This window comes from Meleagris gallopavo, chromosome 1 (assembly GCF_000146605.3).
Source record: "Meleagris gallopavo isolate NT-WF06-2002-E0010 breed Aviagen turkey brand Nicholas breeding stock chromosome 1, Turkey_5.1, whole genome shotgun sequence".
NCBI classification, from domain to species: domain Eukaryota; kingdom Metazoa; phylum Chordata; class Aves; order Galliformes; family Phasianidae; genus Meleagris; species Meleagris gallopavo.
This window is the reverse complement of record NC_015011.2, coordinates 125,003,476-125,029,516: the sequence shown is the minus strand read 5'-3', so window position 1 is coordinate 125,029,516 and position 26,041 is coordinate 125,003,476. Positions and strand designations below refer to the sequence as shown.

At 36.4% G+C, this 26,041-nt stretch overlaps 1 protein-coding gene across 1 annotated transcript in view; it reads right to left on the bottom strand.

Moving 5' to 3' along the window:
* The window catches only part of HERC2 (HECT and RLD domain containing E3 ubiquitin protein ligase 2), a gene marked incomplete at its 5' end in the record, with an annotated part of 72,075 nt that extends 46,998 nt beyond the window's left edge, over positions 1 to 25,077 (bottom strand). The window contains 17 exons of the mRNA XM_019622541.2: positions 470 to 648; positions 1,976 to 2,100; positions 2,171 to 2,399; positions 3,105 to 3,305; positions 3,849 to 4,042; positions 4,844 to 5,095; positions 6,355 to 6,468; positions 6,895 to 7,052; positions 8,377 to 8,528; positions 9,124 to 9,312; positions 9,913 to 10,086; positions 10,682 to 10,853; positions 11,169 to 11,279; positions 12,064 to 12,220; positions 13,025 to 13,125; positions 15,759 to 15,978; positions 24,894 to 25,077. Coding sequence (XP_019478086.1) covers positions 470 to 648; positions 1,976 to 2,100; positions 2,171 to 2,399; positions 3,105 to 3,305; positions 3,849 to 4,042; positions 4,844 to 5,095; positions 6,355 to 6,468; positions 6,895 to 7,052; positions 8,377 to 8,528; positions 9,124 to 9,312; positions 9,913 to 10,086; positions 10,682 to 10,853; positions 11,169 to 11,279; positions 12,064 to 12,220; positions 13,025 to 13,125; positions 15,759 to 15,978; positions 24,894 to 25,077 — 2,912 coding nt within the window. The remainder of the gene's footprint in view (positions 1 to 469; positions 649 to 1,975; positions 2,101 to 2,170; positions 2,400 to 3,104; positions 3,306 to 3,848; positions 4,043 to 4,843; positions 5,096 to 6,354; positions 6,469 to 6,894; positions 7,053 to 8,376; positions 8,529 to 9,123; positions 9,313 to 9,912; positions 10,087 to 10,681; positions 10,854 to 11,168; positions 11,280 to 12,063; positions 12,221 to 13,024; positions 13,126 to 15,758; positions 15,979 to 24,893) is intronic.
* Between the last annotated feature and the right edge of the window lie 964 nt (positions 25,078 to 26,041).

The window sequence follows — 26,041 nt, the reverse complement described above, 5'->3', positions numbered from 1 at the left end:
TCAGAAGAGTCTCAGTACTGATTAAATGACATAGCTACCATCACACTTAATGAAGAAGTACTCTATTATATGTTAAATACTCAGCATCCTAAAGGTCATGAATTCAACAATTCTTTCTCACTGTCAAGAATTCAGAACTCTGATTTCTTCCTCATCTAAAGCCCCAGCTGGATTCCTTGATACAAAACATTCAGTTCTAAATACATCCATGCAGATCTTCCTACTCTTAAGAGCAAAGTAGCTTGTCTTTCTAGAAATCGGGTAATTAACTGTAGTACTGTACTTCTCTCCTACATAGAATGGCACAGGTGCATACAAGCTAGGAGTATGTTCAATACCTTGAATTCTGTGGAGATAACATTCTAGCAGAAGACTGCATTTATTTGCTCACTAGTCATCCTTAAATTGAGTAACTTATAAAAAATAACTCTAAACAGATCTTAAAATAAAATAAATTTGAAGAAATTACCTTAGTAACTGCTGAATTAACTGAACTAATGGTAAACTTTGCTTTCCTGCAGATTCATAGATTCCAGTATTAATAAGATCTTTGTCCAATGGAGTTCTACTCCTATGAAGTGTAGATGCATTTGCTTCTTGTTCATCAATTTCTTTTTCCTTTTGTGCCTCCTTTTTTGCTTCTATGTCCTAAAAATGTAAAACAAGATTAAGAAAAAGCAAAAAAAAAAAGAAAAGAAAAAGCAACCGTATTATGAAACATTTTGCTAAAGCAAACTAAGTGTTCATGAAAATAAGATAAAATTACTTCCACTATGCCAGAAATGAAACAATTCCTGCCAGACAAATGTGTACATTGTTTTCCATATGGATGATGCAGGATGGAGTTTTTTGTTTGGATTTTTTTTAAACAATCATAACATAAAAAGAAAAAGCAGAGAAAGAAACAAGGCTAGACAAATTCAGAATTCTGCTTACACCAAACCAAGTTAACAATTTATTTCTATTCTGTGAATGTTTTGACATGACAGCACCTGCTGCACAGTTTAAAAATGAAGGCACGTTCACTCTCTATTTATACATGTAACAAATCCAGTCCACTGCAGAACCTGGATTAGATCTGCTACTAAAATATAGACATACAGAACTCTGTGGAGACTAATTTACCCAAGTTTCAATGAATCAAAATTACCCTGTGTGGTGCTGTATGCTACCACCTACCACCTAGATCACTTTCAGCTTATATCTAAAGCTAGCTCAGGCATCTCTGATCTACACTATAATATACACATGTCCCAGTAGAGGTGGTTAAGAATTAAAAAGTCTTTAAAAGTTTAAAAAAAAAAAAACACAAAAACACTAATGTTAGTACTAATTACTAATACTAATGCTGCATAAAGCAAAACTTAATGCACACATTTTAAAATGTTTTGATCTGTATCAAAACCCTCCTCATTTACAAACAATGGAGAGGAACAGAAAAAGGAAATACATTAGGATATATTAGCATACTTTCATATCCATATATAAATACAGCAATTTACAGCAGTCTGTAAAAAGGATGTCCCATCTCTGACAGCATACCGGAGAAGGCAATACATGCAAAATATTTCTTTCATCCACTGTATAACTAGTCAAGTTAAACTGAGCCTACAGAAATTTGAAATGTTGCAAAAAATTCACTCGTCTTTAATTTTTAAGTAATTCTGATGATATTACTGCTGGAAAAGTATGGTCGGAATCAAGAAAGCAAAGAACTCAAGAAATCCACAGAAAGTTTTAAAGCACTTAGTGAAACTATGCCTCTTTCACAAATCTTTATGAAAATATTTGTTACAGTTGCTAAAATCATCACTCTAGGCAACAATAAGAAACACTCTTCTAAAAAGGAGAATATGATTCATACCTTCATACAAACACTGGCTCACATTTCAAGTTTCAGGTCAAGAGAGGATAATTCCACTCGATATATCTTCTTACTCTATTTATACATAACTGTCAAGCTGTTGAAGCATACCTGAATTTCCGCAGTAATGGCAGCATTTAGCGCAGACTCTAAGCCTCCATCAGCCATCAAGCTGCCCACCAAGAGGTCGATCATAAATCTACGGCCTGGACTTACATTCATTTCATTCCCTGAAACTAAGAAGAGAAAAAACTAGTAATGACCAAGAAAGGCGAGCACCAAAGAGCTTTTCATCTTAAGACCAACCTGCACTGGGTAAGAGCGCCGAGAGAGCCCGAGCTCGCTCTTCTGCTGTTGGCAGTAACACAGACCATCCACTCTGCAGCACTGCTTGAGCGGCGGATTGCACAGTGTTAAGAACACCAGCGTTGCTTGCTAGTGTTACCACTGTCTGTTTAAGGCTATTGAGCAGAATACCGCCCAAACCTAAGCCAAGACATTCTGGATCCACCTGGTGACTAATGGCAGCATGAAGCTAAGAAAAAGAAAAAAAAAAGAGAAAAAAGAAAGAAAAATAAAGGCAAATTTTAACAACGAAGAGACATGGAATTGAAAAAACAAGTCAGTCCTAGAGCAAGTAAGTAAGCTCACTGACCTAGATATAATACATCTCATCTGCAAATCTGCAAAATTTAATGGGGAAATGCTGGCTTGCATAAACTTGTACTAAAAGTGAATGAATACCCAGAGCCTACAAACTATACCCCCAATATTCTCAACCCCAATAACCTGAAGAGTAATGTAAGCATCTTCTCCACTGCTACATTACACTAGAAAAAGTAGCACATCTTCAGCAAGTGTAAGTGTCTTCTAAAGAGGACACACACTTTTGGCAATGCTATTTAAAAATATTAGAAATGCTCAAAATCCCAAAGAGCATAAAAAGCCTAAGCCATTTATATTTTATATTTATAGTTTGTATTTAATAAGATCCAAATGCTGTGAAGAAAAGCCTTCAGCGAAAAGGAGGTGATAGAGATATTTCTGATCTGTAAAGTAAGTCACAGTTAAAACAACCATCAGCTGCAAAATTTCAGAGAATAGAAAGTGATATTGTATTCATTTCATTTTCTAATCAATAAAAACATTTTTAAGCACATTAAATCTGCTATATTTGTCCAGCAAATTTCCTGTAATATTTATTTCACTGAATGCTCAATATGTAAGAAACTGAAAGTACCTGAAGCCTTAGAAGGTTTAATGTTGCCACAGCCATACACTCCTTTTCCTGAGGAGGAGGCCAGTCAGAAGAGCCATCCATTCCCTCCGTCACTTGCCTCAGTAAAAGATCTAACTGCTCAAATGTCATGGGGCAAACATCCACCACAAAAGGAACTCGCAAGCCTATTGACCATTCTGAACACGATGACCAAGCAAAACTCTACAAATTGAAAAGAAATGCAAAATTCAACTGCTATCTCAGAAATAAGAACATTGATTAAAAAAAGGTAATAGTTTCACACTCCTGCTTTTGAACAGTAACAGAAGACGAAGAAATTATATTAGCACATCTGATGAAGAGAAACCTCTGCTTGCATCTCTACATATAAACACAAAACCTTACTAATCCCATTATTATCACATTTTCCAATGTGCTGTTATGGCAATCCAAATACCTCACTATCTTTGCTGAAGTAAACATTCAGCTACACAGGTTTTCAACTGCTGTACTGGGATAGAGTGGAAGAATATCAGTATTTCTCAGAATATCCAGAGGGGAAGCTAGTCATCTCTTTTTGGCAAAGCAATTGCATATGATTTGTTGTTTTTTGTTTTTTGTTTTTTACCAAGCTTTCATCTGTTCAGAATAAAAAATAAGAGAAGTCATGAAAGCACTGAAAGAGAGATTGGGATTAGCATACAAAACTAGTCCTAGAGAGAGACAAAGACAAATCACAAGTAACAAATCAAAAATAAATCTTACCTGAGCAGGCCCACAAGCGATTCCAACAATATGTTTTGTGTCCAATCCTGGGAGAGCTGCAGGCTCTGGTTTAGTGATCCGTAAAGTGTCAAAGTGTTGACACTGATCATTGCTCCCCCAGCTATGCACTTCACTATCTTCAGTCAGTGCTAAACAATGCGTAGATCCAGCTGCCACATCTATCACTTTTTTTCCTGAAAAGTAGGTCAAATATTGAAAACATAACTTAGATTACAATCATTAACAGAAAAATATCAGAGGTAAGGAGAATTTTGCTAATTACAGCTGTACTTCTATGTCAACATATTACGGATGCTAGTAGTAGCATACTGGAAAAGTACAGCAAAAGAAAAAAATCAAGGAAATACTTCAAGTTTCTTAAGAAACGACCAAAGCGTGAAAGTCCACAAGTTCAAAACAAACTGCTTCTATTTTGTACCCCTTCTACTAGGATCCTTTTCAGGAAAGGTTTATTAGAAGATCTGTCCATCTATACACTGAGATTGCGAAGTTATATTGTACTCATTAGTTTCAATTAGACCACACACTGCATATGAACAACAGTTTTAGGAAAGATAGTGTAATTAAAGAGGTTTCTTTCACATCCTCTCCTACAGAACTACAGGTTTCTATCAAATTGAAGAAATAATTCCCCCTGTAACAAACCAGTGAAAAATACTTGCGTAACGATACAAAAAATACACACACAAGAATTTTTCTGTGAATCCAAGAAAAGCAAAGCATGAGGATGAGTACAACATAAAGACAAGCAGCATTTAAAGTCATCCTAACATAGCAGCTCTGAGCCTGTTGAAATTAAAGGTATAAAAGGCAGAAGAGATGGGAAATATGCATTATTACCTTTTTCAATGCCACTAGCCCAGCATAAAGTATGACAGCAGAGTACGTGATACTGTCATTCTTATAGTTTAGATCATTAGTGTCCAGTTAAATGTCCCATCAACAACAAAACATTTTCCACCTCTGATAATTACCTTTCAGGCCTTCCAGTAGTTTGGGATATCGAACATGTTCTTCTGTTCCATGCCCAAGTCTCTGATTGTCACCTTTTCCCCAGGTGTAAACCTGGCCATCTTTGGTTAAAGCAATAGAAAACTGACTTCCACAGCGTACTTTGACGATGTCCAGGTCTTGGAGCTTTTCTATCAACTTGGGAGTCTTGCAGCCATCACTGCCTCCTCTTCCTAGTTTTCCATAATCGCCATCACCCCAAGACCACACCTGGCCTTTAAAGCAAGAGAAAGAAAATCAGAAATATTGCACTGCTTTTTCATTTGAAAGAATTATCTGCTCTTACAAACAAGTTCTTCAAAATCTGAGATTCTCTAATTAGCACAATTTTCAAATTATACTTTAGGAGTATCAGTTATGAATTCATGTCTAATAGTTCATTAAAATAAGAAGGATGAGAAAGATTTGAACAGTGACTCCTGATCTGAGAAGTTCTCAAGTTGACAAAACTAGGCGTAAAAGCGTAATTCACTTAAAGTTCATCAATATGCAAAAAGACCTTCTGAAAAGCATATGCAGTAGAGAATTTGTTGCAAATCACATAACTACAGCTAATAAGAACTTGCAAAATATTTTTTCCCCATAGTGAAGGGTGGAATTGTCTGTAAAAGTTCTTAATTTTCAGTTCTTGTCATTCAACCAATTTCACAAAATGAAATGAAAAGTGCCGTTGTCTTATTATCATCTTTTGAAATGCACTACTGAATCCAAGCCTTGATTAGGAAATTTCTGAAAAGAAAGCTTTGTTTTACACTCTAGAATGTATTCATTCCTTGTATAAGTTAGTCTGTAAGATACTCTAATAAGCAATGGAAGAATGCAAGAAGGGAATCAGTTTCAAAAAAAAAAAAAAAAAAATACAAATTTGGGTTTTCACTTCCTGGATGAGCAAATCTCAACTTTTAAATTGTGCATGTCACCACAACCAGTTATATTTTAGTAGAAAAATTAGCTTTTGAGAGTTATTTCCCTTCTAAAGAATGACTTGGGTGCACAACCTCACATAGTGAAATTCAGATTCTGAATCTGTCTGGGATGCTGGGAAGTTCGATTCCAATAGAATCTCCCTTTGGCACTTCCCATGGGTTAATGTAGACAACACAATCAAAAAAATCTTGCTGTTGTGACAACATGAGTTATTTAATTAGACAATGTATAAAATGTAGATGTACATATACTAATGTTTTGTTTATCTATTATATATTTACATAGCTATCCAAAATGTATACAAAACAAATTTAAATAAATTTCATATTCTAAATGAATATATTGTATATACGTGCATATAAATTTGCACAGAATATATGTAAAGTAGATAAATGCACATAGATGTATCTCCCCAAAAGAATTTCAGCTTTAATTTTTTAAAGAATTTAAGCCACTATAAATAAGCACACTATCTGCTTAGAATGAAATAAAGCATATTTAGAATGAAAGAAAAAGTTAAGCTTAAGCGTTTCATTTTGCTACTAACCATTTTCAGTAACGGCAAGAGTCTGAGCATCTCCACTTCCACATGATACATCAATAACTTTGAGACCTTTCAGTCCTGTGACCAGCATTGGGATGGTCTGGTCTTCACTGGAACCTTCAAAACAAAACAGCTTTCTGATAAGTAAAACCAATATGGCTTGATAAGTTCTTCTGTTTGCTTCCATTTGGTTGGTTTTGAATGATTTGCTACTTGAGGGGATGAGGAGATGGGGGTGGGGAAGAGAGGGAGTTATTTGTTTTCAGATTTGAGTATCACGACTGAGCTCCCATACAGTTTCTTAGATATCCAATACAGATTTAACTTACAAGATAGTTTTTGCTTCACAAGGAAGGGAACGGACAATACAATGCAGATTTTTCTTCCCCATCCACAATTCAGAGCTTTAGCATTTTTGATACAATCCTTCTCATAATGTAAGAAACCACTCAGGCTTCTCAAATTAATCATAGATAGGTTGGATAAAAGAATGTTTGAAAGAAGCACTAACAATTACTTGACAAACAACTGATTTTAACATACCATGACCAAGCCTGCCGTAGTTTCCTCGTCCCCATGTATACAGCTCTCCTTCAGCAGTAATGGCTGCACTGTAAGTGCTTCCACAGGCTATATGAACAACATGTTTCCCAGCTTGCTTTCCAGATAAAGCAGATATCAATTTTGGTTCCTCCAGAGGGCTATTGAAAGAGAAGGAAACATATTGCACAAACATATTGCACAAACATATTGCACATAGATAAATGTATTTGTTGGAAAATAATTGATGCAATTCTACCTACAAATCTTAGTAGTAGTCTGAGGTACCAAAATAGAGTTATAAGCCAAAAATAAAGTTCAGATCATTTAACAGCATACAAACCACTGAAGGGATGTCTGACAACTAAGATTTGTATTTCCAATTACATTAATGAAGTGTTTTTCAAAAATAATTTAGCCTACTATAAAAATTATTACCTTCAAATGCTATTTCTGAACAAATAATTTTATGACAGTTCTAATCCTAGTGTAGTAATTCAATACTTTACAGGGCATTCAACTCTGAGGGAAGATAAAACAACTAAAATGTATCTTACACTTGCACTCTTACAGAATACTCCTTTTCAAAAATAGCCCCTACACAAGAGGAGGACAGTAATGTTACTGTTCAACGTGGGGGGGACAAAAAAGGAATGATGTATGAAGTATGTAACACAACTGCATTTGTAAAGATGATTGTACACTGACATCTGAATCAATGTTCCTAGAGAAAAAATGCACTATGGATTTATAAAACCACGAATAAAAGGCCTGATAATAGCATATTCACTACTACACCCCCTACCTACAAGTACTTCAGAAAGTAGCACAAACACAGAACTAAGAATATTAGGAGAAGAGAAAATATGCAGTAAGAATTTGTTTAATACCACATCTGCAAGTGAAGTACTTAACATAAATGTGAAATACTTAGTAAATTACCAAACCAAATTATTAAAACAAAATTGGACTAACAGTTATATTTTATCTTGTTTTGTATAATAACAAAGTCTTTGAGACTATGAATCTCAATCTTCTTATCTAATGGGACTGTCTGAAGTACGTACATAAGGTGTTACATGTTTTGTCATTATGGCAAGCAATTCTTGATAAACAAATTGCAATCATGACAAAACATGTAATGCCTTATGTACATAGGAATGGTCAGTTACTATGCCAAAATTAACAGCTAATTTGTTTGCTGAAATGGTCACAACTATACAACTGGAAGAGCATCTGAAACATGGTTATTAACAATGTCTCTTACTTGCCTAATTTGCCAGATAATGACTGAAAGAGTACACGCATCCTGCAATAAATCACGATCAGAAAGCATTACACCTTTCACTCATGGACTCATTGGAGAGTGCTACATTTCAGCAATAGTTCTTATGGGCACTTGTATACAAAACCAAACAGTTTACAGTGTGAATTCAGACCACTGGCAAAAAAAAAAAAAAAAAAAATTGTTTATTTATTACATACACTGTGTCACCATGGCCTAGTCTTCCACCATCTCCACAACCCCAAGAGAAAACTTCACCATTTGCTGACAAAGCAAGATAGTGATGTCCATCAGAATGTGCTGCAATCTTCACAATATTTCTGGAAGCTAGACTCTGCACCAGCTGTGGTCCCTGTGAGACAAACAAAAGTAATTAATTTATAACAATTTCTTATGTATTCCAGGCAATATTATTCCCAAGGTTTTATCAAACATGTCAAATCTAACAAATCAATGTAAGCTTAAGGAAAAAAAAGGGTCAAATTACTATTTAAATCTGATAAAAATTATACTCTCAAGTCATTTTGTTCCCATACGTACAAAGTCATAACTATATAAATGAAATTCTGTTTATCTTAGAGGCAATCTTAGTGACAAATATTTTTGTTTGAGAAACTGCAGTTTGAGAATGGTGTTATACTACTGAGCTAAAATACATTTAATATCTGCCAATTTCTATGCTGTTTCCAAGGCCAGCATATCAGCAAAAGCAATTATCACTGTACTCTAATCCTCTAGCTTGACAGAAACTATGGAAATTAGATACATTTAATTAAACCAATGGAAGAGATCAAAGCCACTACTTCTGAAAATTCAAAAACAGAAATAAAAGCTCACAAAAATCAGCATGCATTCAACTACTCTTCCAAGATATTTAACCAGCAGACCTATGGTACGCCATAATGCCTAAGACAATGCATTTTTGAAAATAGACAGATAAAACTCACCAGTGTATCACTGTTGTATGCTTGTGTATAAACTCGCCCATTCCTAGATAATATTAGAAAACGTTTCTCTGCGCAGGCAATCTGCACAACACCAAGACTGGCAAGTCCTTCGCACTGAATTGGACCACTCACATTAGCATAGTATTTCCAACCTATTAAACCCCAAGCAATGACCTCCTGCAAAGAACCCTAGAAAGTAAGAAATTCTGTAAGCATTCATTTTGAAACATGCAACTTATTTAGAAAGCATGTAGAAGATTATTACTATTACTGTGTACTGTCAGTAGTCAGTGAAGCGTAACTATTAACGAGGAATGAGAAATAAAGATTTGCATGTATCTTATTCAGTTTAACCTGTAACAGAACAAGCTATAAGTATCTGAATCAAGTATACAGAGATTTTCAACTTGGGAAGCTTAACATTAACTGGGGTTTGAGGTAGCTGAATTTGTTGGTTTTTTTCTGTTGGTTTTGTCAAACACCCAACATATACTAAGTCTGGTGTTGAGAATTTTCTCTGATAAACAATGGGAACAGCTGAGAACACAGCTGAATTAGCCTTGGTGTTGTGATAAGAAAGAATGGTTCCCAAACCACAGAATTACATTATTAGGCTGATTCAGAGAGTTCTGAATGCCATTAAAGATATTGAAAGAAATTCAGGCAACTCAAAGTTACTTTGTGAAAATAAAGAAGGAAAACTAGGCAATCTTTAGAGTTGCTAACTTTGAAGCTGAAAATTAGTTACAATTTTAGGAAAAGCATTAAATTTGATGCTGCATAAGTTACCTTATGAGATGTAGGAGAGCTACACTGTGGAGGCATACATGGAGTGGCGAGACGATCCAAGTGGGCCATGATCACAACAGCTGTTTGTCTCAGATCAATTGCTAGTTCATTGTCCTGTGGTAAAGTCAGATACCTAAGAAAACTTTCATTTGGACTCAGAGGATAGGTCAGCAGCTGAAAAAGAAAAAAGAGCAGTCAGAAGAATATTTTAGTATTTCCATGCTTCTACACATACAGATAAAGAGCATACTTGAGTATTTGCACAAGATAAACTGATTCAACTCTGCACATGCTCTTTCTTGAAGGGAAATCTCAAATGCACATGTTGAGAAAATATAGTGATAACTGTAGTGATAACTGAATAAAACAATAAGGTGATAAAATGCAGTAAATAGTTTTATTACTCACAATCTCAGTAATATCTGTTGAAAGTTGTAGTAGAATTAACTATATAAAAACAATCCAAATATGCAGAAAAGATAACAGGCCATGTCTGTAATTACTTATTACAAAAGCATTAGCTCTGGAACACAATGTTTACCTATAATTGTACTATGGAGTTCCTTCACCTATCTCCAAAAACACAGAAGTACAAAGAAAACCAAACACTAGTGAATGCATACATACATATGCACACACACACACACACACGTCACCTGGAAAATGCTGTTGTTAAAGTAAGCCCAAATTTTGTTTGGATAGTTTTGTTTGTAGTTAATTTAGCCAGCCAATAAAATTTGTCCCTTATGCATAAACCAAGTATAAGTACCTGAATCTCTTCCTCAGAATTGGGCACGTCTTTATTACACACTATACTCTGAAATCTTTGTAACAAAGGTAGAAGGGGTGCACTTGTTCCCTGTGCAGATCGCTCATTATCAGTTTCCCTTGTTCCATTATCCCAAAGCTGAAGCAACAACATAACTGCAGACAACATTTGGCTGAAAGACAAAGTAAGTTCACATCTTTCATTAGTAAACATTTCTCAGAAAACCGTTTTAGGTTAAGATAAGTTACTTTTTACATTTTTAATTTAATAATATCAGAAGCCACATCTTTCCATTTGAAAGAGAGATCAAAATATCAAAAATGCATTTTGCAATCTAGCTAACTTTACTGCATTGCAGAAAATGTTTGTGTGCTTTGAGTCACAATTACATAAAACCAAAGAAAACTGAAGACAGGCATTGCTCAAGGCATTCCATTAACAATGATGGCTAAAAAAAAAAAAAAATCAGAGTGCTCGTGCTACTCACCTTAGCGTGCCCCTCTGCACTGCCAGTTCTAGCAATATAGCAAGTGCCAAGTGCTGGTCTTGCAATGGAATGTTCCCTGGTCCTTTGGTACTGGGAGCTCCATGCACATCTCTGTTTAAAAATCAAACAATATACATTAGCTAAGAAAGAACTAGAAACAATAGATATTTCTTAAACAAAACCTCACACCAAAAACCACTAAACTTACAGAATAATTTAAAATTGTTAACGAAAATATACGTGGAAAGTGTTAGCTTTTTTTCTTAAGGAAACTTTTTGGAGCGACACTAGAATTTAAATTGCCCCAGGCTTCACCATCTATTCTTCAGCTCTCTTAAATATACTAAGAACATGAAAAACACATTTTTCACAGTGAAACACAAATATTCCTTATGATATTTACTATAGAGATGTATTTGCAGTATTCAAAAGAAATTTTTTTTTAACAATTGTAAAAGAGCATATAATAAGTAAAAGTAGGGGAATGCTCCAAGTCTAAAGGGAGTATCTTTATTTCCCTCTCTATACATACAAGTCTGCATTATATTACTACACTGGAAAGGCACAATTAAGTGTACACAAATACTGTATTACCAAAAGCTCCCTTTTAATGGATACAACTTACATTAATGATATAATATTTTTCAGGGAGGATCTACACAGAGTGATTCAGAATACTCAAGTTTAAATTTTTCTTAAAAAAGTTAAAAGAATTAAATCATGTTTAAAGAGCATCATTTCAACAATTTACGTACCATTTACTTGCTTGGTGTAAAATTAGAAAACTTATGTTTTTATTTTTTCAGAAAATATTCTGCTTACACCATCATTTGGTAGGAGATGCAAGTTTGCCATTAAACAGATACTTTAGCAATACTCAAAAAAATAAACTTACCCAGTCACAACAGACCTTAGGAATTTAGTAGCTCTTTCCACCACTTCCAACCATACAGAAGATACTGTCCCTTCATCAAAAAGGGATGCCTCTGGAAGAGCTCGTAGTGCATCAAGTGATTCCTGTAACAGTTCACTGCACAGGTCTGCATCTTCACCTAAGGATTACAGGAATACTAGCTACAACTTCACAGAAGGTATAGAAATTTTTAAAACAGAGTTTTGTGAGGAGATTTTCTCGGTCTCAAGTTACAAGTTTTTTAATAATATGTATGTACCAGCTCTCAATTTTCAAACAAACATTTGGACTGCAAAACTTCTGAAAAACAACCAGCTCCACAAAAAATGCATTCAGAAAGGTGACAAGTCTTAAAACAGCCTGTCCCACTGTGCATCTGCTGAGGTATTCAGAAAAAGAACTAGCCTAGACAAAAATTCAAACTGTGGCAATCTGAACAAACAGCACAGACTGAGACAAATAGGTAAGTCAATGTGACAATTCTCAAACTTTTGAGTGCCAGCCTTTGAAACATGACAGATCTTGACAAGTACGCAAACTAAATACTGTTTTCACACTACTGCTCCAAAATTCTTTTCTAAACTACTACCATCCTGCAGTTACATTGCGACCTATCTTGTCTGAAGAATAAATCTAAATTTTCTGAAACCTGATATTAATAACGTATTCTTTTTATGAAAACTGAATTTGTATTGCTAAGTCTAATGGTAACCCAGCACAATACAGCAGCCATATTGGCTTGGATGGCAATCCACTCAGGCATCTCTGATCAACAGTACTGCTGGTTTTATAATACCTTATAAACATAAAACACAATTATGGAAGTCTTAACGTACATACGTGTTTGTACAAAGCTATACATGTAATACAGACACATGATTCAATGAATCACCTGTCTTCTAATCAAAAATACATACAATGTCCTGCTACAGGGCAGACCTACCTGACCTCCACGCTCTACGGAGGAACGCAAATGCAAATGAAAGTGCTGCTCGAGATCCAACTCGTGCAAGTCCTTCGACACCTTTGCCTACAGGTCGTGGGCTAAGGGAAAAAAATACACATGCACTGTGTCTATACAGCTTTATAATATATGTATTTAACAACTATAAAGATTAATAATAATTACACAACGTATGTACTTGACAATTTTATACTTTATCTATATACATGCATATATAATTATACAATTTTTATAGATCATTGTAACTGCCTCAAAATGTCAACAACCAAAATTTAACCTCATCCATTCCAAAACCCAACTAATTCAATCCTTGGCAACAAAAAGCTTCATACAGAACAAACAAACCAGACTGCCATCGTTGCCATAAGAGAAGTTTCTGAAGGTGCACAGAGTGAACTTACGACAGTTTACTAAAAATACACAGGTGTAAGATACTTCACATACTTATTATTTATCCAGGCTGTTTATACTGCTAGTGTATTTGAATTGTATAAACTACAATCACAGACTTTTTTTTTATGTGAACTTTCAATTACAGATAATTTCATCACTTTTGTCATTGTCTGTCTTTCCACTCACTCATAAATGAGTCCTATGTCTCACTTATCTCAAATATCTCACTTTGCAGCCTCTGTATTGGTTTTGCAGAGAGATAGCTTAAATTTTTATTAATACCCCACAAAACATTTCTATCAACTTTACTTTTTAATCAAACTATTGCATTAATCAAGTAAGCTTTTAATTCTCTACTGTTTTCTCTTAGGAAGACATAATCCTTTTATTTTTATCTCACATGACAATGAAAGTGAACTGCTTAGAACTTCTTTCAAGAGAGAAATTTTAAACTGGCATTTTTAGCAGTCTGTTAACTTAAATACACCAGCGTTCTTTTGAATCAGAACTCAAAAAACATTCTTCAGAGAATAGACTGCTCAGTGAAAGACATCACTGTCAGAACAATCCCATAATAACTAGTCTACAATCCTACTTACTGTCTCCTTCAATTTTAGAAACTAGAGATAAGCTAACAAAAATTTCCTTGGCTGAATTGATTGTTCAGTCAGACAGCAGTCTAATTCAACAATTGACAAGCTTCTTTAATGCCTCACTTGACAGAATTTTTCTATTTTTAGGTCAAAAAACTATCTTGACATGGAAGGCAACCAGACAATTCAGACAATTCAGCTGGTTCTTTGGAAACATTTTCATGTAAAATGTCTGATAATATTTCTTCTTCAAGTAAGGAAAACTATGTTCATTTTTAATGTATTTGTATTTTTAAATTTGTTATGCACATAATTGAACAAAAATTAATAAAAAATAAATAATTGGAGCAATGTAACGTCCACCAGCATCATTCATGACATGGCCTCTCCATACATTCTGGCTGAGTAGAACAAAAGGAATACATCAATGAAAGCATGATTATAGCTTAAAGAGTAATAATTACAGTACCAATTGACACTGCGCTGCACAACATCCTGGTCACCAAATTAAAGAAAAATAGATTAGATAGATGGACCACTCATTGAATAAGGAACTGGCTGGATGGTCGCGCTCAAAGAGTTGTGGTCAACAGCTCAATGTCCAAGTGGAGACCAGTGAGGGGTGGCATTCCTCAGGGATCGGTGCTGGGACCAGTGTTATTTAACACCTTTGTAGGTGACATGGACATTGATATCAAGTGCATCCTCAGCAAGTTTACAGATGACGCCAAGCTGAGTGGTGCAGCTGACATGTTAGAGGGAAGGGATGCTATCTAGAGGGACCTGGACAGGCTTGAGAGGTGGACCCATGCCAATCTCTTGAAATTCAACAAGACCAAGTGCAAATTCCCACACTTAAATTGGGGGCAATCCCAAGCACAAATACAGGTTGGCAGAGAATGGCTTGAGAGCAGCCCTGAGGAGAAGGATTTGGGGGTGTCAGCTGAGGAAAGACTCAACATGAGCCAACAGTGTACACCTGCAGCCCAGAAGTCCAACAGTATCCTGGGCTGCATCAAGAGGAGCGTGGCCAGCAGGTCAAAGGGAGGTGATTCTGTCCCTTTACTCTGCTCTCGTGAGACCCCACCTGGAGCACCGCATCCAATTCTGGGGTCCCTAACACAAGAATAACATGAAGCTGTTGGAGTGGGTCCAGAGGAGGGCCACAAAGATGATTAGAGTGCTGGAGCACCTCCCTAAGAGGACAGGCTGAGAGAGTTGGGGGCCCTTAAGCCTGGAGACTAAAGGCTGCAAGGACACCTTACAGTGACTTTCCAGTACCTAAAGGCAGTCTTCAGGAAAACTGGGGAGGGCTTTCTTTATACGGGCATATAGACACAGGATGAGGGGAAATGGCTTTAAACTGGAAGAGGATAGACTTAGACTAGATATTAGGAATAAATTCTTTACTGTGAATGTGGTGAGACACTGGAACAGGTTGCCCAGAGAGGCTGTAAATGCCCCTTTCCTGGAAGCATTCAAGGCCAGGCTGGATGGGGCTTTGAGAAGCCTAGTCTAGTGAGAAGTGTCCCTGCCTACAGCAGGGGAGTTGGAACTAGATGATCTTAAATGCCCCTTCCAATCCAAACCATTTATGATTCTATGAATTATAATAAAAGCCATCAACATCATAAGTAAGTATCTGCCAAGAAGGAAAACTGTATGGTAGATAGCACCAGATATCTTAAGAAATATAAACTTGTCCATGCATGAGAACAACTCGTTACCTTTTCTTGTCCACAGTAGGCAGAGGGATACTATTGCTTTTCCACTTAACTTTGACGTTCTCCTGAAGAACTGTCCTGTTCAACGCAATAAAATATCGTTCCAGGATAACAAGCCTCTGCTTTAGCCGCATAGCTGAAAGAGCTGTTGTGGCAGTTTGTGTGGCCAGAGTCTGTTGTTCCTTCACTAGTACATGTAGGCATTCTTTCAATTCATTCACATCTAGAAATCAGAGAAAGATAAGCATTCATCTTTGTTACATACATTGTCAACCAATGTCAAGACAAATTAAAAACCATTAGTTGACCAGAAGTCTGAATTGCAAAACCCAGTGAAATTCACTGCTTCTATATCTAATGTGCAAATGCTAATTAACAGTATGTATTACTTAATTACAAGTCATATTTAACAGATGTTTAGACAAAAGCTAAGGTTATCATCAAAACTGGTATTGTGTGAATACATCTGAACCTTTATATCTCATGTCTGAAATTAAAACATCATAGAAAATACTTATGCAAGTGTTCCAAACAAACAAGTTACATGGCAAACTCTCATCAGCAGCAGGCTTCAGTGCTAGACTTCTAAGTACAAGCAACAACATGTAGGGTATACTTTCATTTTCCAATGATATACGTTATCTTAAGTTTCTCAGAAGTCATAGAATAACTCTCAGAAGCTCTAGGATCACTGCCAAGAAGTGGTTAGATTCTGAAACAAATTTTGCAAGAAATTTAAAAGACACGGGTATCATCAGCAAATTGAAAATGTGGCCTATGCACCAACAGCAGATAACTAATTCTTTGCTAGCCAAAAAAACCATTCATTAGTCTACAGTCCTAATAACGTAATGACAGATGATAGCAACAACAGCTCCAAAACACTGGAAAAATCAGAATTTGGGAACAATGTTTTGTTGTTGCTGTTTGGTTGGCTTATTTAGTTTAGTTTTGTTTGGGTTTTCTTTGGTTGGTTGGTTTCTTTTATGTTCTCTGGAGATTTATTTCCTAGGATGAAGATCAACTAAGCTAAAAAAAAAAACGCAAAAAAAAAAAAAAAAAAAAAGCATGTCTACATATATGTAACAGTGTTTGTGAAAAGATGGCAAAGATGGCAACAGCCTCAAAGGAAAAAAAAAAAAAAAAAAAAACACATATTTTGGAGTAGCAATCTCCAAGCTATAGAAATGCACTAGTAGCAGTCTTTGGAACTCAAAACTGTATCTAATGAGGTATGAGGCTTTTTTTTTTTTTCCCATATGTAGCTCTACAAAATTCATCAAATTTTTGTTCCCTCTCTGCAATGCGTCTCCGTATACCCAGGAGAGAATTCAAGTGTTCAAGTGGCCTCTTCTACCACTATATCACATTGCACAGTAACATACAGCCTGCTTTCAACACTGCTACTCACATTTCAGTATTTCATGTGTTAAATTCCTTTCCCTGAGGCAGTTTGCATTTTTCCATCTAGGAGGAACAACTTACTTCTTTCAGTAAGAACAGATGAAAAAGTGTTCCTTGTAATCTAGACTTCAAAAACTAGAAAAGAGCAATAGCAGCTATCACACACATCCATACTTTGATTCACAGAAGAATATGACAAAAAAGCCAAACTGTCCTTAAAATTTATCCTATAAATGTATGGTTGACAATCAAGAGATTGCACACAACTACTTCAGATACCCGTGTAAAGTAAGACAAAGCAAATGCCTGTTTAAAGCATTTGGTTTGTTCGGTTTAAGCTTATAGGCAACCTTTAATGGATTAATACGTTAGTTTGCAGCCTGAAGCTCCAGCATACTTTGAGGTCAATAACCACAATTCTGAAGGAAAAGTCTCAGTTGTGAAGTATTAGCACTACTCAGAAGCAAAATTAAAATTGCTGCATGCTCTGAGGCTAATGCTGTTACCTAAAGCATGACTTAGTGTTTATCTTGTAACAGAACACGGTCAGTGCTGACATACCAGTATCATGATCTCTCTACATAAGCCAACAGAAAAGACAAACACTGCTCTTCTTCCCTTCCTAAATACACCCCAGCAATCTCTTAATACCACTGGGACACAACAGTGAAACAGGAAAAACCAATGCCTTGTTTTACAGATAGACTTTTTTAAATATTATTCTTTTTGGGTACCTATTTCATTCTGCAGGTTAATTCCCAATATTCTCAAATATCCACAAGAATATTAAAGAAATAGTCAATCCACTTCTACTACGGCTTATGTCTGGGAAAGATAAAGTCTTCTATAGCTTCTTAGTGCTATAGAAATCAAGCAGACCCCCGATTCAGCAGTCTACAAACAGAGCTATAGTAGTCATAATTCCCTCCCAGCAGAAAAATTATTTAAAGGTGAACAGTCCTTAAAATTGTTCCCAAGAGTTAAGAATGACAAAGCCCTTCCTTTCAAAATAACATGTTTACTAAACATATATCACAGGGATAGCTGGAAAGAAACAGAACACACAGAGATGACCTACATTCTGATTACAACTCCTTAATTCCCTGAAATACAACTGCTCAATTCTAGAATTGGTTCCAATCAACCACATTATTTCTGTTTCCAAGATCCCAGCTTCTCTGTTGCAACTGATGATACAAACTACAATACAAATTCTGAATGCATAAAAACCAGAAACCTACAAAAGTACACAGCATATATGCAAGTCAAGCAGAACAAGTTTTCAATCAAACTGTTGCATACACACAATACTGTGTCTGTGTACCTACAAATATGCGTGTGTATACATATATACACACACACACACGTACATCTACACACACAAGGCCTTTGATACGGTCCCACATCAAGTTCTTATCTCTAAATTAAGATACGGATTTGAAGGGTAGATTATTCAGTGAATAAGGAACTGCTTGGATGGTCGCAGTAAGAGGATTGTGGCCAGCAGATCTATGTCCATGTGAAGGATGGTGACAAGTGGAATCCTCCAGGAGTTTATCTAAGGACACAGTGGAATCAAGTGTACTCCAGGCAAATTTACTGACAATATCAAGCTGTGTGGTGCAGTTGACAGAACAGAAGGAAGGGATGCCATCCAAAGGGATCTGGATAAGCTTGAAAACTGGGCTCACACGAATCCCATGAGATTCAGCAAGGCCAAGTGCAAGCTGTTGTACTTGGGTGAGGACAATCCCAGATGTGTACAGACTGGGAGAAGAACACACTGAGAGCAGACCTGCAAAGAAGGACTTGGGGGTCCTTGTGGATGAAAAGCTGGACATGAGCCAGCAGTGTGTGCTTGCAGCCCAGGAGGCCAACTGTATCTAGCTCTACATCAACAAGAGGGGTGGCCAGCAGGGAGAGTAGATTGCCCCTCTACTCTACCTCACGAGTCTCCGTCTGGGGTACTGTGTCCAGGCCTGGGGCTCCCAGCACAAGAAGGACATGGAGCTGTCATAGAGGGTACAGGTCCATGAAGATGATCAGAGGGCTGAGACACCCCTCCTATGAAGAAAGACTGAGGGAATTGGGCTTGTTTGACTTGGAAAAGGGACTAGGAACTACGGAGACTTCATTGTAGTCCTCTAATACTTCAAGGAAGCTTACAAACAGGAGAGAAACCAATTTTTTTACACTGTCTGATAGTGAAAGGACAAGGAAGAATGTCTCTAAACTAAAAGGGGGGAGATTTAGGTTAGATGTTAGAAATAAACTCTTTTCTCAGAGGGCAGCAAGTCCCTGGCACACACTGCCCAGAGAGGTTATGGGTGGCCCAACCCTGGAGGCATTCAAGGTCAGGTTGGATGAGGTCCTGGGCAGCCTGAGCTAGTAGGTGGTAGTCCTGCCCACAGCAGGAGGTTGGAACTGGATGAGTTTTAAGGTCCCTTTCAATCTAAGCCATTCTATGATTCTATGATATTCATAGTCACACTAAGAAAATTCATTCTCAGCAGTTCAGCAATGCATACTGGTGATAACCCTGTAAGATATCAGCATCCCATTCAGCAATCTGACAACTGATTTATTTGAGAAAAAACAAACATTCTGTAACTTTTTAAAAACCTCAGAAGTTCAATTCTGTTTCAGTACAGAAGATCAACAATACTTCAAGATAACCGGAACTAGATAGACTACAAAAGTTTCAAAAGAAAAATTTCACAGTATCATTTACTATCATTTCAGAAGCAAGTTATTTTGTTTTCCTGTCAACAAATGAAGTCAAATTAAGACAATATAAGAGTTAGTAAATGGAACCAATCACAATTATTGCATCACTTTTTATGCACAGAAAGAATGTCTGGACGAAATCTAATTTTGAAGCATTTAGCCTTCTAAGCATTCAGTTACAACACACCATCTTCAAATACTTCAAGACTACATGCAAAAATAATTTATTCACGTAGAAAATACGACTTAGCCTCACCAACATTCAAACTATTAAAAAACTGAGTAATTAGCTTCAATTACTTTAGCTGAAAAATTCTTCTCCTTTACTCTTCTCACTTGAACCCCAAAACTGTAGCCATTTCAGATTGTGAAGTGTAAGTAAAATCTGGAACAGCTATTTCAGACATAACGTTACCTATGGTAATCCTACATCTCAGTTATCTCAAAGCTGGACCAAGGACTGTCTTACTTCATTAGAGATAAGTTTTAAGGAAAATCCTTCAGTTTTTTTAAGTGAGCTGTATCTACACACTTCCTCTTCTTTAAATCTACTTTTACTCCATAAACAAATTTATATTTTTTAAATAGTTTCCTTTTCAGAAAGATTTAAATACATTAAGGAATGGATCAAGTGAAGTTGGCCAAATCTGAACAATATATATTAACAAGGAACTAAACAGACTAATGAGATAATAGCTTGTTAATAGTAATGATTCAGATTACACCTAAGAAGGTTACAGGGAACTCTTTAACCAAAAATGTTTGTCAACCCTTGATGCTAAATGTCCCTTGCCACACTCTGCTTTGTGAGTCATTTTATGAAGAGTGGAAACATTTACCTAATCCATACGTACAGTCTAAGAGCTGAAGTCATAACATACAAGTTTAAATTCTCAAGTTAACATTAGCAAAATACTTGTTAAGTGACAACTATAATCAGATATGTTTCTGGCTGCCGTGGAGAGATATATAAGGGTTTTACCATCTTCTGTTAAAATTCATCACACCACTCCCTTCCTGCAGCAGCTATCATAACTATATGTTGTCACTTCTTAATTCATCCTGCCAGAAATTCCCTGCATTAGAAGGAAAAATACCAGCAGTGTTTAACCTAGATCATTTGACAGAATAGGGTTAAGGAGTGATGTGCTATTTGGTTATGTCAGCAAACTTAAGGGGGCAAAGCAGGCAGCTAAAAACTGTAACTTCTTAAACCATCTCAGCCACAGACAAAACACTAACCTGACATGAGTGTAAGACAGGTTGCCTACCAAGGCATGTCTGCTCCCTTTTTAGGATTTTAATTGGAATTAACATACTAAATGGCTTCTTAACATTTATGGCAGTAGCTTTTGCAGAGAACACTGCAGGCTTCTAGCAGTAAATTGATGATCAGCAAAAATGCCCCTATCAAACTGAAAAGTTTCAAGGACTTCCACTGAGCCACAAGTCCTAGTAAAGGCAAATACAGATGATAGGATGTAGAGGGATTTCAGACCTAAAAATTCAAACAATTTATGAAGAATACAATGCTATAGTGAGCTCACATTTCCTGACAGCAGCAGAACTTTAAATTGATGCTGAAATACTCAGACACACAACAGAATGGCAAGAAGTGAGCCTCATCTACACCTTCACACATGTGTTTTATGCTTCTGAGGGAGTGTTTTCAGGGATATCCTCTAAAAAGCATAAACAGCAAGCAAAAGGATGCTTGGAGACAGACAGTAACTTTCAAGTCAGATGTAGGGGGGGACTTAAAATTTGAAGTGGTAACAAAAAAAAAAAAGTGAAAGAAAAAACAGGGAGGTAAACATTTTGAGAAGAAAATTACACAGCACAGGAGCTAGGCCCTGATTCCTTTCACTGAACCATTGTTTCTATCAACATTCCTGAATCTTAACTTAAAAAGACCTGATCTAGAATTTATTAAAAACTACAGAAATTTCAATGCTGTAAATTCTTTTAATTTCTTCTGACTACAGTATAAACTTAGATGTATTTACCTAACTAATATCTCTTATAGGATGAAACTTCAACATGTTTTCCCCTTCCTTACATAAGAAAGGCAGAAAGATCCCCTTGCTGTTGCCAGTGATGTGTTTCTCAACAGCAACTCATTGAAATCACACATTTTTACCCCCTCTCTCCCTTAGGTAATGCCTCTGAAGCATTTCTCAGTGCAATTAGCTATGCTAGTACTATCAAGGAAACAAGACATGGTATTATCTATAAACAAGTTCTCACTTGTACATAAGGAGACCTCCAGGAGTGGAGTGACAGTAAGTGACAGTGACTTACTGGCAAAATAGTTGAATTCACTGCTAAAATAAATCGGGCCTGAGTATCTGAAAAACAACGATGGTAGTTGTAAAACAAGGCTTTTAAGAAGAATCAGAAGTACTTGGGTAATGACAAACACATAGCCTTGAGGGAACAGGACAAAGGGAAGCTGTTTTAAAGGAGCACTCATGTCAAAATGAGGCCTGAACAGTTCAACATTGACATCAGGTAAGAGCTGAATATGAAATGGATAAACACTAAGAATCTAGAGAAGAAAAAGCAAAGTCAAATAATGACTTACATTTTTATTACTATCTTACGCATTTGAATAGAATTTAACATAGTAAGATCACTGGGGGCGGCAAGGGGGAGAAAGAAAGAAGAAAACAGCTGTGACATCTTTGCCCTGGTTCTGGCAGTACAGTCATCTCAGCATAAATTACAACCGGGGAAAATATTTTCCTTCTCTGAACTCATGCCAGGACACGGAAAGGAAGACAAAAAGCACTGCTTCTCAACATGTTTTTTGAGCAGTTTTTTTGTGCTTTCTCAAAATCCCTCAGCCCTTAGGGAGGAAGAATGTCACAAGGCCTAGTGACTTGGTTGAGCCCACTGAAGTTCAATAGCATGATCCTCCACACTTTATTGGCAAAATAAGACTGTATTCACCACTTTCAAAACATGGATATATACCGTACATTATGAAAGCCATGACTAGACAGTGTAAGACTGTAAATCATTAAATTCAACAGATATAGCTCCGTGTTAACCTGAAACACAGACTTTAAATGCCTCTTCAATTCTTTTTCTAAAAGAACTCCAAGCTCACATCTCTAAATTATACCTTACTTGTCAAGGAATATAAAATACATATATATATAAAAAAAGAGAAAACCCACAGTAAATCTTTCATTCCAACTTGATCAATAGGAATACATTTAAGAAACAATTCTCCTTCTGAAAACCTCCTTCACTCTTTTGACAGACAAATATTCCAGGGTTCATTTTATTTTTCAGAAAGATGACAGAAGAAAAGCTCAAAAGAGTTGCATGTGTTTTATAAAAGAAGAAAAGAAGTACCAAGATTGAAATAATCTTCCATATTTTCTTTTCCAAAAATTAATTACCAAGCCACAGAAACCTGTGATGCAGAATGATGCAGAAGGCAATTGTTATCTCTCCTTCTAACAAACGCAAAATAAAAAGTTACCTACAATCAAGAGCAAAAGCTCCATCACAATGCTCTATTAATAAAACAGAAGTGTGTTTATAGTATTTTTTAAGGATCTGCCTCTCACAGACATTAACTCGGATCAAAGCAATGCAAACTTTAAGCACAAAAGGTAACAGATACCAAGGAATACAATTTAGTATATGAAGCTAATAAATTATTCCTGTAAGCTCCGTACAAACATATAACCCTTTTTAATATATTTTTTTAATATTTTATAAGAAATAATTGGAGGGTGAGCTTGTAGTACCATCTCAATCAACTTGGTCAGTTGGGAGAAATTTCTTATATTTAGATTACCATTTTTTACATTTGTTTTATTTTACTGTTCATCAACAAATACTGAATACAAATACAATACAAAAACAATGTGACCTTTAGCTTACATCTCTTCAACACATTCCCCCTTCTTCAGCATTCCCCCTCCCGCTCCCACTGTAATTGCAATTCTTCTCATTCCTCTTGCATTGCAAAATTCTGTCCCAATTCTAGAGTGACAGCAAGTCCATCTGCCTCTCCGTCCTTAAGAAAAGGGGACAAGCAGGCTGACAAAGAGCAGAGGACAACAGACTGACAGTTGACCTGTGGCTCAACAGAAACAAGTGAAACAGCTTCCCCAGAAAACAAGGCTATGCAGATCTGGATTCTGGCATTAAAGAGATAACCCTCTCACCAGGGACCCTCAAGTGCTTCTGAGTGAGGGGAAAGGAATAGGAGCATAACAGGTGTCTCCAAAGTTTGTACATGACACATTGGGCAACATCAGGCACCAGAACTATAAAACAAACCACTGAAGTGATACTGCTGTTCACTGTTTCACTGAAGTGGAACCGCTGTTTTCAAGCTTAGACCATTTCAGACAGTGAGCTTGCTGCACAGTAATAAGGAGTAATAGGGAACTTTAACTGGCTTCAATATAAAAATCAGTATCGTACAGAGTCACAGGTGAAGAAGTGAACACACACAGACCATTTCTCCTCTGCAATCGCAGGTGATATTACTGTCAGCAAAGGTCACGACAGACAGTTAATTTAATAGATCTTTCCAACATTCCTCCCATGATTCACTCAAGCTCCTCTACCAGACCATGAAATCAAAAAAGAAAAATCACCTATTAAATCTTTATTGCCTGCAGAAAATTCAGGCTTCAGAACCTAAGCTATTTCTTTTTAGGATCTGTATCTCTATTCTAAAGACATCTTAACATTTATCTGTATAACTGCATTTGTTCCAAGTCAGTTTATCACACCTTCAACTAGCATGAGAGGTGTAAACTGACTCTCTAAGTCATGATTCTAATTAAATCTGAAAGCAATTATAGTAAATGTTTAACTTGATTCTCAGTTAAGCACTTACCAAACTTCTTCCACTAGCCTAACAGATGTATCTGTCAACAAGTACATTTGATCCAAGTACTCCGCAATGCTACAAAAGTAGTAATCAACACAGAACATGTATTGCTTCAGCGAGAATCACCAAAACAACTGTAGTACCTGGTTGCTTGCCCCATACCCAACTCTCAACAATCGATTTGGCCCGGTAAGTGGGTGGCGGAGCCTCTTCTTCATCTTTCTTTTCTTTGTCATTTTGCTCTTCTTTCTTTGATGCAGTTTGGCATTCAGTGCTATCATCTAAAGAAGGAAAAAAAAAAAAACTAGTTAAGTTACCTTCTCCTTTAAGTCAGTTCTAGATTAGAAAGGTAAAAGGTGAAACTTGGAGCCCAATTTTTACAGCATGATTGTCTATTATTAAGAGCAAAAAGGGGAAGGAGGAGGGGGAATGTGGTATGTACCATTTAACTGCCACAGGTGGTAGGTCTTACATTACATTTCATAAGACAGTGACCTTAAAATCCAGAAATCACTGTTGTAACCTCCTAGGGAACTTTATTTAAATCCACACCAACACACAAAGTCAGTACTGCAAAGAGTGCACTTGAGGTCAGACTTGGCTCCCAACTACCTGCACTTCTCCTGTATTTACTTTCATATTTCAGCACAGAAAATACAACAAATTGTCTTAATTTCAAAACCAAAGAGGTCTATATATTAGCATTTACACTAATTTCATGCAACAGTATTTCAAAATCTCTAGTGTATCTATCATCTTCGTAATTATCAGCAAGCAATGAAAATAATACCACCACTTTCTCCCCAAGCAATAGAAAAGCATTTGCAATCCTTTTTAAGGACTACTTTCACTAAGACAGAAAACAGACATTAGTCACTTATCTCTGTAATCAAAGACTGCACGAAAGCCCCAATTAGCTAAATGCAGTAGATGTAGACAGCTGAAAGTCTCTCCTCACTCATAGAGGGGATGTGGATCCCCATACCCTTACCTTCAGCCAGTTCACTGTGATTGCTTTGAAATTCAGGGCTTCATAAGCAATTGCATATGACTATGACCCTCACTTCTAAAAATAATCCTCAAAATTTCTCAAGATCAGCATTTAAAAGAAAGCCCTGAAGAGATTAGTCTCAGTCATTTTTATCAGGCTCCTAGAAACCACTGGTCCTCCACTCCTATCTGCCAGCCTGGATTACACAGACTCCTTTCCAGATGGCCAAGCCACAACAATCCAAACAATCCCAACAACCACCTCAAAAGCAGAAGCACATTTCAGACAATGATAGTAAGA